This window comes from Apus apus, chromosome 1 (genome assembly GCF_020740795.1).
Source record: "Apus apus isolate bApuApu2 chromosome 1, bApuApu2.pri.cur, whole genome shotgun sequence".
Taxonomy (NCBI): domain Eukaryota; kingdom Metazoa; phylum Chordata; class Aves; order Apodiformes; family Apodidae; genus Apus; species Apus apus.
The window spans coordinates 192002767-192015669 of NC_067282.1; the positions used below are offsets into that span (position 1 = coordinate 192002767).

The 12903-nt window shown below is 37.2% G+C and overlaps 1 protein-coding gene across 5 annotated transcripts in view; it reads left to right on the forward strand.

The window, feature by feature from the left end:
* The window catches only part of ATXN7L1 (ataxin 7 like 1), a 111787-nt gene that overhangs the window by 74791 nt on the left and 24093 nt on the right, over positions 1–12903 (forward strand). For all 5 annotated transcript variants that reach the window (XM_051622968.1, XM_051622960.1, XM_051622978.1 and 2 more), the window contains 2 exons: positions 3046–3268; positions 11583–11866. In XM_051622968.1, the coding sequence (XP_051478928.1) occupies positions 3046–3268; positions 11583–11866 (507 nt within the window). The remainder of the gene's footprint in view (positions 1–3045; positions 3269–11582; positions 11867–12903) is intronic.

A 12903-nucleotide genomic window follows, 5' to 3' on the forward strand; every position in this document is an offset into this window, starting at 1 on the left:
GAGGTTTCACAGCAAGTCCAGTCTCCTGTGTCTGTGCTTGCCGAGGTCAAACAGTGGTTTTCTGCCCCCTTGGGGAGAGTTGCCCTTCCAGCTCTCCACTGTGGCCCTACCTGCACTGCCACCTTCTCCTGCTGACCCTAAAGTGACGTTCACTGTCTGAGAACACTGCCTGTTGTGTGGCACCAGCTATTTAAATTCTTCCTCCTGTATGAATTTACAGTGTCATAATTTCCGTTTTGCTTCTAGGAAGTTTCAAGAGAAGCTGGCTAATGCTGATAATTCTCCACTATGTATCAGAGTCTGTCTAAAACATGGAAGACTTTCTGTAGCCGTGTTTTGGGGGAAGAGGGGAGTTTGTGGAGGTAAAAGGAAACTGTATCAGTTGGTTCTGATTACAAGAATGACCACCAATCTGACAGACTCAGATAAAATATCTTGTAATCTTTTCCTTCCCTATCTTTTAAGTAAATATTTATTTAAAATACTGGGATGCACCTTGTTATGTTGTTGTATGACAACAATGCCTGTTTTATAGTAAAAAATCCAAAGTTAATGTACTGGTTTGCTTTTGGGAATTCATAAATTGAGATAATTGTCTAGGGAAAAGCACCAAATGTTTAGCTTGACTAAAAGTCCAGTGTACTGTTAAAAAATAACTTGATGTGGCATGTGATACTTAGATGACTTTAAAATATAATTTTAGATGGCTAGTATCTTGAATGTCTGTCTTTCCGAAAGACACGGATCACTAGAAGGTGGTTCGTCTTGAGAAAGTCAGTAGCTGTGGTGAAGAATGGAGTAATTAATAATGAATTTGTGTATGGAAATGATGTTTTTTCCCAAGTTTCACTTTATATCCAGCTTGGTTTTGTTGGTTACATAGCAGTTCCTTTTAATCAGCTCTCAAGTAAATAATGGCAAAGTTGCAAATTTTCATTAAGCTAATTTAAATTTATTAAGTAGTTGCTGAGAAGGTCAATGAATCTTGAAACAGTAACTATTATTTAATGAAATAAATACTCGGTGAGTGGAACTCTGCATTTCAGATGCAGATGCTTAGCTTACATGGTTGTTGCCACAAATGTGAAGTGAAATGAATGTAAATTAACTGCACCCTGCAAAGGACTTTTACAGGCAGATGCTGCACACTGAGGTGTATGGCAGGGTGAAAACCACCAAATGACAGTGGCATTTGGAGTGTGAGGGGAGTTATTTTTTGTATTTAAAAAAAAATTAAGACTTTTTTGTTCTTCAGTTGCAGGAGAATCTGGAGGGAATTTCAGTATTTCCAATTAATGCTGTGAAAATAAGAGCTTGATCTTTAATAGAAAATTCCTTTATTTAACCATTGGTAGTATAATAGAAACAGTTTGGAATATTCTTGTAAAAAATTGTAAGCGTTTATTTTTGTTCTTGAGGTATTCACCTATTGCAGATTAATCATGGATGAATCCTTCTGCTACTGGCAAGTTTTTACTTGTGAGGATGCCAGACAAATTGTCATGTTTTGATTCTCTGTGGGAAAATTTTTTGTTAGCCTTGAAATATCAAGCTTGGGCACACAGGGCTGATGATGTGCATTCAAACCCTCCCCTTGCAGCAGCAGGTCACTGTTGCTTCCTTAACCTGCTCTTGGCTGGCAGGGCAATGCTGTGCAAGCTCAAAGAGTAGCACCTGCTTGGATTCTTCCAGATAAGTGCTGAGGGCTTTGGAGGAGGAAGAATTGCTGCACGTTGAAGGCAAACCTCCAGCTTGTTCAAAGTTATAATTACGTTATGCTGGCTGTGTTTGGTTACTGTGTCAGCAGTGGGGTACCTGATGATCCCTGCTGTGGGGGCTCCTGCTGCCGGGTGCTGGCAAGCCAGAGTCAGCAGCTGCTGAGCTCGGCCCTCCTGACTGGAAAATTCCTGTTTCCCCAGACTTCCTGTGCCGCCTTCTGCCTCTGGCTGGGGAGCACCAGGGTGGAGAGGATGGGGAAAAGGTGTTCCGAGGGGACAGGCCAGTTACGGATTTATAGCACTTCTCACCTCCAAGCAACTCCTGTCTCGTAGTGTTTTGTAGCTGTGCTTAAGTTCAGAGCACCAAGCCTCTTGTTTGCAGCACACTGATCCAGTGCTAAGCTGGATCATAGTGTGCTGCACTTCTCCCCTGGAAAAATATATAGTTTGTAAAAAATGGCCAGATACCTTCTTAAAACACAATATCAGGGATAGGACATTTAGGTTTTTTAAAAAAATAACAACCAAACCCAAGTGATTCTACTGAAGTCTGTCTGCCCTGAAGCTTGTTCTCTTGCTGCAGGGTCAGCAAGGCCTTTTGCAGTACTTAAGAGGTCCCTCGTGTGAGCCTGAACAGGGCTTGCACAAGGGCCTGACCTCTGGATGCAATGTTTGTAACTGGTACATAAACTTCTTGCTTTTTGGCACTTGCCACTTGCTCTGTGTGGGAAAAATTAAGCTCTTACCTTGATTGGTGCTTGGAAGTAACCTCCAAGCTACAAACCAGACAGAGCCTGCCTCTCTGGAAGGGCTGGGAGCAGTAGACCTTTTGCTACTTTTCAGTCTTCCAGTTGTTTTCGTTATAGCTTCCCATGAAACTGGAAACAAGATACTCATGAAATAAACTGCACATGAATTCTTCGTAAACTATCATAGAAGCAATCTCATGTCTGTCAGAGAATTTCACCAAGTCATCTGAGGTGTTGTTACATCCTCTCCTCTTCTTCCCATGACAGTGCTGGGACAGCTAGTGTACCTCACACAGATGCTGGTGGTTGCTTAGAAAGTGGTTTGATGTTTCTTGGTGAAATTTTCTGATAGATTAGCAGCATTTATTTAACGATTTTATAGATTCTTCAGAGTGCTTCACAGAGTCGGTTTTGTTTAATTGTCATTTTGCTTGATTACATTTACAACAATCATGGACTGGTGTTCTTCAGAGTGAGTAAATCACTGTAACTAGCATAGAAAGGAACAATTGCCCCTTCCCTGACTTTCTTTTTTTTGCCTATGAAATCCTGTAAAGTTTATTATTTTTCCGTTACAGAACGAAGACACGGTTCAATGTGTAAACCTTCCCCTTCTCCAGCTTCTCCAGCCTGCAATTCCAGGGCATCCCTAGTGCAGATGAAACCGAAATCCTGTATCAGCGGCCATAACCCTGTCAGCAGCAACTCAAAGCCATTCAAAACGCCCAAAGACAATCTACTTACCTCCAGTAGCAAACAGCACACAGTCTTTCCTTCAAAAGTATCACGGGATAAACCATGGTAAGTACCAAATATTAGTTACCCAAGATGTTGGTGTTCAAAAAGTAGTAAGTGTTTCTATGTGTATTTCACAATCATCAAAAAAATCTGTATTCTCATCTTAATCTAAGTTTACAGTTTAAGACTCCACATTTCCTAAGGGAGGAAACTGAGATCTTCTTAAAATAAAAAAATAGAGAGAGGAAGAGGAAAAAGGACTGGATTACTTTTCTGAAGTTCCATCAGATATCTGCTTTTATAAGTAGCATGTACCAAGTGAGATATTTGCCCCGTTTGCTGTCTTTAAGATCCATCTTCCAGTACAGCATCAGCCCTTAAAACTGATGCTTTTGAGCAGCAGGATAATTTTTGCAGAGTTCTTAATATTGGGTTAACTGATGTTCATGAAAATTTACTGGTTATAGTAATTTATCTTCAACAACAGCTGCTGTTGGAGTTAATGCTGTATTTTCATAATGTTTGATGCCTTATAAGAAGAGAGAAGAAAATTCTGGCTGCAAAAATCACTATTTTGGGGACATCTTACATCATTGTACTGTGATATATATACACACACATACAGGCTTTGAGACTGCCAGGCCCATCCTCCTGTGACTGTGATGATAGGAGCAGTCTCACAAAAACATAAATGAGCGCAGAACTGGGTCACTGTTTTATCCCTTAAGAAATGGTTTTTACTTTAGTTATCTACAGAAATTATGCTTTGTGATTAGGTCACTAGGTTGGTGACTCAAGATCTGGGTTCAGTTCCTGATTCTGCACAGTCTACTGTTACACCTTTGTCTCCTCTGCCTCAGTTCTGTGTCTGTGAACTTCAGGTACTAAGGCTTCCTTTTTTCCTAAGTTTTATCTACTTACTCTGTAATGATCCTTCCCTTTTTATATGTAATATCTAGCATTAAGGAGGTCATGATTTTAGGTAGAGTTTCTGGACATAGCTGCCTTAAAGCAGTGAATAATCTGATGCAGACCACTCATTCAGGAGACAACCATAAACTCAAATTATTTTAAAGTAGTAGCTCATGTTTTCTGCCTGAAACGTGCACCAGTTGGTGTGATTTCAAAGAGAGCAGCTTCTGCCTCGCTGTTGAATTTACCTCGCACTGGAACAAATTTGATAAAAATCTAATCTTCCTGTAAGTCTGAGCCCACCATCTCTGAAAGCATGATGAGCATTGTGGACAATTATGATAGATAATTCTGAAAACAGAAAATCTAGATGTTTAGATTACACACACACACAGATAAGTAGAAGCTATTCTAGTTAAGGTGTAACTTATTTACTGTTTAAAAAAAAAAAAGTGTATTCCAGACTGAGTAAATGTCTTTTTCTTCTGAATGTTGGAGAGGAATTTTATATGAGAGGATTTTTTTTTAAGTAATTGAAAGAAAATCAAAAAGGACTTTAGAATGTTAACACTACTGACTATAAACCTGTTTCTCATCCTAGTGTTACAGACAGCAACTTACATATCCTCATTTCAGCATACTGACTGAATCTAGAAACCGTATCTTCCGTTCTGGCAACAGATGGCATTCTGTCAGTCAGTAAAGGCTGGAAGGGAACAAAGTAACTGAGCATTTCTACCCCTTTTTCCTTTATTTGGAACATCTCAAACTTTTACTGATGACTAACAAGGTAGATTTAGGCATTTCAAACTGTTTTAATGCTCTGTTAGTACTTTGGCAACGAATATGTCAGTGGTTGTACCTGTGAATTACCCAATTCTTGCAGCTCTGCTGGGAGATAATACTGTGGTTTTGTTTACCAGTGGGGAAAAATGAGGCATATTGTAGTTAAAGATACTGTGGTCATTACATAACAAATCAGAGTCTGAACTGGAAATCAATGACATTGTCTTTCAGAATTTAATGTTAAATGCCTTCAATTACATGACTTGATAAAGAATAAAATCAGTCTGATAATCATCACAGGTTACAGAGGGCTGGAAGCTGTTATGGAAGAAAGTGTTTGTTCCTATTGTGTTAGTGGATTATTATTTTTATTTAGAATTCTAGAAAATATTCAGCAGGTCTGATTTTCCTAAAGGAGAAATTGATCATAAAATTAATTCTTTTTTAAGATAACATTTTATCTTCCATTCAGCTGCCTGTAAAAGCCATAGAATTTCACCCACTTATCTTTTAGACAGAAATACTCAATTTACACCAATACATTTGTCTCAGAAATGCAAATAGAATTCATCAATATCCAAGTGTGTTGTGGTTTATCATCCCCAGAAGCCTCCAGTTATTCAATGCTTTTCTTGGTTGTGTAGTAGTCTCATGTCACTAATACCTACTTGACATAGTTTCTTTCAGACAGTTATCAAATTTGCTTAATTCAGAAATTGCATCAATTGTAATGATTGCTTTCCATAGCTGGAATAACCTTTTTTTGTGAGTGCCTGATTTGTTCATACAGCATCTCTTTTCAATTCTAGCAGTTAACAACTAGTAGTAGTATTTCAGCAACAGCCTCTGCAACAGCATGGCCCAGTAGATCTGTCTGTTGTCATGCCTGCCTCTAGATAGACCCAACTCTCGTTTAATTCTTTGTAGTTTTGGTTGAGTCATCATCTTAAACAATGACCAAGTAGTTCTTTTTCTTCTTCACATTCTGTGTTGTTCTAAGATGTGCTGCACAGGTTCACATTGCTCCTCAGCTAATGCTTTAAAAAGCATGATCAGAATGATCAGATGGAAGAGATCTGTAACTGTTTCATTTTTGTAGCTGACGTTTTAATACTTCTCTTCTTGTAATTGGAATGTGAAGGATTCTTCTGAATACATCATCCAGAAATATCTGTCAGCTCTGGCTTTTTTTCCCCTGTATCTCTCTAACATCATTGCTATTAATACAGCAGTGCTTGGAGACTGGAGAGGTGCAGGAGCACCACTGCACTGTGCCCGAGATAAATGTAACCCAGCCTTTTAGGAAGCTTGCACTTGAAGATGAAAGAGATAGAGCAAAAGGGTAGAAAGTAGAGGGGAAAGGGCAAAGAACAAGATGATTGGTAGTAATAATAATAATACTGATTAAGTGATCATAAGTAATAAGAATAGCCCAGATACTTTGCCTTTATAAAAGGCACTTGTGCAGCCAGGAGCTCTTCCTCACTTCTGGCCTGCCCAAAGGAAGCCACTTCACTTGCCATGCCCCAGTGCAGCCTCTGAGCACTGCCCTGGAGGATTTTTGATGCTGTGATGATTCAGGGTGTTCATTTCCACCCATCCATGATCCTGAGGCAGTGTAAAATTGGAAAAAGAATTAAAGCAAGCTAGCCCTGAGATACCAGCTGAAGTAAGTATCCTTGACCTCCGTCCACAAGGATTAACCATTGCCTGCCTGAAGTTCTGAAAATTAAGAAAATGAGATTAAAATTATGGGGTTTCCATCAATATGTAGGAAACTTACACTATTTCTGTAAACAGAAACAGGATCACAAAGGTATGTCTATGGGTAATAATTTAAAATGTGTAACTTTTCTTAGGATCTTTTTAGTCATCTCTTAGTCTTTACTTCTTTGTGTTAAGAAATAATACCATTATTCATACTGAGGTTGAGAAAGTGAAGCTAGTCAAGAGTTATGGATATTCCTAATGCAGTATGGAACTGGAAACAAAATTCAGCAGAGTTAACTTGGACCACATATTCTAAAAATCACAAATACTTTGTTATATTGTAGAGGTGATCCCAGCAATGTAGAATAGACCAGTGGTTTGTTTTTAAATGTTTGTGAATTTATTTGCTCACAAATTGAAAAGAATTGAATGAGTGGCTGAGATTTTAGAATTAATATAGTTATGAAAGACCAAAAAAACAACAAACAAAAACATAGCAGAATTATATGACAGCAAGGAAACATAATTTTGAAAATCCTGAAGAAAGGAAAATGTAGATAATAAGAAGATCCTTAGGTATGAGGAGCATTGTGATATACTACAGTTATGGTTCCTTTTGGGAATGACAGTGACAAGCAGTGGCTTGGAACTAAAAAATTGGCCACAAGGTACATAGGAAGGAGAGTCATTCTTGTTTTGGGAGTTTGTTGCAGGTTTTGCTGAAGGAGTGGTTAGAACAGAGTGGAATAGGATAAGATAGAACAGAGTAATTTCAGTTGGAAGGCACCTACAGCAATCATCTAGTCTAACTGCCTGACCAAGAACATCAGAAAACAGAAGGAAATATGTTATCTTGTCTGAAAAAAAGACTGAGGTTCTGAAGCCCTTCATGATCAAGTGCTTTATGTAGCCCTCAGATATTCTTGTAGCCTTTTTCTAGTTCCCTCCTAATTCATCAACATTGGTATTGAACTGAACCACTGATTCTGGTATCAGTATAACCAAGGATGTGTGAAAACTAAATTTTCTCTTATTTGCCATATCTCTTTTTTAAAATAACCACAATACAAAAAACTTTATAGTGCTTATCCACTGTGACCACTAAATACTTTTGTCACTATTTTCCATTATGTTGTTTCCCCATATTTCACTGCAGACCGAGTAGCTTGTTATTATATTTGCTGGTATTAAAATATCTTTTTGAATTAATGAACTTTATCAAATACTCCGTGCTACTTTTTATAACTGCCTTTGTCTCTTCATTATTTAGTTTTCCTCAATCTTGGTTCCATCAATAAATTTAATTACCACTAATTTTATATTTATTTCTAAAGACCAGTGAAGTTTTCAGTCACATCCGAGTTGGTAATGATGGCAAAAAATATCCCCCTAGCAAGCACCCTTATTGAATCATAAATCTCTGAAAAAATAGTTTTTAATTTTATGGTTTTGAACATTTGTTTTTAAACTGTTCTTACTTGTGTTTTATAATGGCTTTCAAAAGTTGGAACATTTTCACAGTTATCTTTTTCAGCTTAACTGGTAAACTCATCAAAAAGTGAAACCAGATTTCTTTGCCAAGATCTGGTTTTCAGCAAAACTAATTGTTTATCAGTTTATTTTCATTAGCTTTTCCGTTATTTCTTCCAAGACACTCTGGTTTGGGTTTTCAGTCTGGATGCCACAGCAGCATTTCTTCAAGTTGCTAGATATTCCGAGATTCAATTAGAAATTAATATGCTGAGACCCACTATCTCTCCAATTTGTTTGGAGCTCATGGCCACATTATCCAGATTTACTTATGTAAAAAAAAAGCACAATTTTTCCACTGGCACTTTACACATATTGGGGAAATCAAAAAACAATTTTATCTGATTGAAGAACATTATCATGCTTCCTTCTTGGTATAGAAGAAATACTGAATGTTTTTGCATTGCTAAAAACTATTTTACTGTGCTTTAGGTAAATACTGCTATTAGAATTTCTTTTGTAGGAAAAACAAGTAAACTTGTCTTTACTGAATGCAGATTTTTCTCACCTGTCTCTGGCAAGTATCTGTGCTCCCATTTTTCTCATATTTACTGATTGTCATGTGCCCTTCCTTGTTTTTTGTGTTTGTTGCATGTTGCTTTTCTAATTGTCCCTTTCAGCAGTTGTCTTTAATAAATCTAAACAAGGTCTTCATTAAAAAATTATTTAAAAATACAGTAAATAAGATTAAGGAACCTTTTTTTTTTTTTCTAACAAACTTTTTAAAGAAATCCTCAACTTAAAAACTAAATTTAGGAAAAGAATTCTCTTTAGCTATCAAATACAAATATAAGTAGTTTGATTTATTTCCCTTTTTAGTCCTTAGTAGTTGACCATGGTCACTGGTCCTGCACAGCTTCCAGTTTGCCATTTGGTTATTGATTCATTGTTCTTGTTATGCTAAGATGAATCTAGAATTCCTTAATGATGAATGCAGTACCCACTTATGTATAAAAAAAGAAAAAGAAAAGTTATCATTTCTAGCTTCTGAAACATCAAATAATTTACTGCAGACTGCCAGGAATCCTATAGAATTTGTGTCTTTAAATACTGGAATATATTCCTTTTTTCTTGTACCTTGCAATGAAGTGCATAATGAAGATTGACTTGTTGATCTGTACAAGTATTTGTGAGTGAAAATATTCCCTTCCCTGAGCTTTTTTCTGTTATTACAGTGATCCACCTGTATGTGCCCTAGCATTTGAGGTTTTGAGCACTGCAAAACAGATAAATGTTTTTTTAAGATCTATTAACCTTATTTTACTACCAAACCAGATAGTACTCTTGACCCTTTCACTGCGTATCAGTACTTCGAATTAAGGTAGATCATGGACATGAAGATTTGTTCATAGGTTCTTAAATAGTTTTTATATAGTAAAACTACTGGATCTAGAGAAAATAAAAATAAATCTGTTTTCAGAAAATGTAATTTCCATCTCTTTAAAAGAAAAAAAAAATCCTACTCTGAGATTTAACTGTATTAATAAATTCAAAGCAGTTTAAAAAAGTAGATTTTCAAATTCTCTCTTTCAGAGCTTCATATTTATATTGTCACTGCAGTACTTAATGCAGTTCTGGTTTTGTGAGTGAGGTAAATTTTTTGCTGGGTTACTGGCCAGCATTCTGCATTTTGCTGCCATGGAATCTGTAGCCTGGCCAGGTGACTGTGGTATTTATGGGACCACAGGATATGGAAGTTTCATGTAATTCATTCCAGCTCCAGAATATGTCTTTTTTTAGCTTTATATACATTTTGTTTCTATCAAGGTTCATACATTTTTATATGTCAAAATACCCTTAGAACACAGATTAACAACTTCCCAGTAGGGTAAGTCCACTCCAGCTACACACACTGCACTTCCTGCTTATCAGCTATGGAGAAACAGAGTAGCCCAGGAAGGTCAAGCCTTGAGTTATTTTGGACCCTGCTTCCAATATTTCCAAAGGGTGTGCTGTGAAGAATGCCATCTCAAAGTCATATTTTTCTGATGGTAGAACCTTCACACCTGCTAACCATTCCTTCCATAGGAAGAATGCAGGGAAGGTGCCATTTTTCACACAAAAAAGACTGAAATGATGTGAGACTTATGAACAGGAGGAAGCCCCAAGCCACACGGTGATGTGCAGACAGACAAATGTTGCTTGTCTTGGGACATTAACAAGTGTGGTCCCTGGCAAGAATCTCTGCTAACCTGAGCTTCAACATTCCAGGGTACTTCAGAATATATACTGGTTTTCCTGCAGTTGTGCATTTAATGAATGTTTCATGAGTGAAGCACTTCCAGAAGTTCTGCACTACCATGCACAATTACTGCAGGGGTATGCAGGCAGATTGTTCTTTGAGTACAGTTTGCTAAGGAGTAATTTCTCCCTCTTTATAAATATGTTTCATTGTACCATTAGCCTGTACATCAAGTTGAACCTTTAAGATAATAACAGATTAAAGAATCCCCAAGTTTTAAGATTTTTCTTCTGTGTGGGACAGCCTGCTTGATGGTCACCTTTATGCTGGATATTAAAATTACAGAGGTTAGTTTAGTTGTCTGCAACTCAGAAAGGAAAAGCCGGGAATGCTATTAAGAAGACTCATATTTCTACGTGAGGAATTTGTTTTACCATTGATCACCATTGCATTTACTATTAAGAAAACTGTGTTTATTTTGTTTACTTGGGGTGGAATAATAGTCTGAAAATTGTAATTTTTGCATGATCCGTGTGTGAATTTGCTGACAAGGCAGATAGTTAACTATTTGGCAAAAGCAACTCTTCAGGCAGTGTATGAGAACTGAGTGAGATACTTTCACTTGGAGCCTCCAATAAGACCTGGGCTTAAAGCTCTGAGAATTTAGGTTTTTTAATTATTTTCTTTCTGGATTTGTTTCAGGTATATAATTTATGTATTACATTAATTAGTAGTCACAAAACATCCGATTTTGGAGCTGTTGCTTCTAATGAGAGAGCTGTTAAGATTTCTGTGCTTAAAATCTCTTTTCTCCTTGTTTCCAGAACTTGTATGTCATTCAGACACTTTTGAGCATTTGAATTATTTTTGTGTTGGTTTAAAAATATTAATATTGTTAGCAAACTATTTCTTTATCATGCTGAGCATATACAGCATATACATATTTGATGTGTGCTTGTGTTGAAGACATGAGACCATATATGTAAGGGGGTATGTTTTGTTTACTACCAAAACAAAAAAACCCACAAAAATTCATTGTCAAAAGTCTCTACATTGCCAGGCTTCCAGGTACCTGGTTCGGTAAACATATGATTGAACAAGAAAAAGTCAATAATGCTACTAAGTATTTCATTTTAGTCTGGTCTGAAGATACTTTGTGACTTGCATTGAAATTTTTATACCCATGGAAGGGAATTAAGTAACTGTAAATCTTCGGTACAGAAAATACAACTTGAAGATTTTTCTTTGGTTTTGCAGTGTTCCTGTTCCAGTAGTCAGTCTAGAGAAAATTCCTAACCTAGTGAAGGCAGATGGTGCCAATGTTAAAATGAATTCTGCAACCACTACCACCATCACCTCCTCCTCAGCCTCTTCATCCACCGTTCCTGCTCCAACTTTGGTTAAATCTGGTTTGACATCCAAGTCAGTGCCACCATCACCAGAAAAGATTCTGAATGGCAAAGGAATTATAGCTCCATCAATAGACAAGAAACACCAAAATGGCACTAAAAGCAGTAACAAGCCTTACAAAAGACTTTCAGGTGAGTGATATTGTAGTTCACCTTTAGTCAGTCTTCCTTCATTAATATTTCTATAGTTCAGAAATAATGGCCTAATAAAATTCTGTATCCTGGTTTTTGTTTGATTTTTTTACTGTAAGATGCCAGTTTGCGTATATGAAAATGAAAGCTTTCACACTCTTAGCATGTGTAAAATGTTTTCAAAGTACACATTCTGTTTAGCCTGAAAATAGTGTTTAATGCATTTCTCAACTGGTCAGTAGGCCAGATATAAATTTTTAAGGAAGTAATTTCATTAAAACAAAAAAGCTGAAGGCTTCCTCCAGCCATTATGTAATTTGGGTCTGTTTATAACAAGAAAATGTGTCTTCGTTGGGTGACTTTAGTATAGATGTGATCAAATTGAACAGTTGATGTTTAAAATTATCCACCAAGTCAGGATTCTTTGAAGAATCTTCTTTCTTGGTTTTAAATACTAGAAAGTTCTGTGAACATATGGGATGTGCTGGGGAAGTTTTAAAAGTCATCATTCCCTTCCATTCCTCTCGCCCTGCAATTCACATGAGTGAGGACATTTGTAGCATGAGGATCTTAGACCTTTCTCAGGAAGACAGGACAGTGGGGTTGAGGGAGCAATTCTAGATGTGGGAATTCCCTGGAGACCCTGAGGCAGGGCAGTATGGAGGATGTAGGTTCCAAAGCACAGAAGGCCCCATCATGGGAGGGCAGTGGTTCAGTTAGAAAAGCTGCCATCCATTTGAGGGAAGAATTCTTTTCTGTGGAGTTCTCTGGGGGTGACCCATGGCAGCTGTTGAGCAGTGAGTAGAGAGTTTGTCCCCTAAAGCTGAAAACATATTTTTGTTCTGAATGGAAGGAAACAAAGTGTTTTGAGGGACTGGGGTTTTTTTTTGTTTTTATTTTTAAAGCAAAAGTAACTGACTTGAGTTTACGGCTTCAGAAGCTGTGCAGGGTCTATTCATCAGCTGGCAGTACTTTGTGATTTGGGCAGGAACTTCTTGTGTGTACTGAAAGGCTAATTTTACTAATGGCAGCATGAT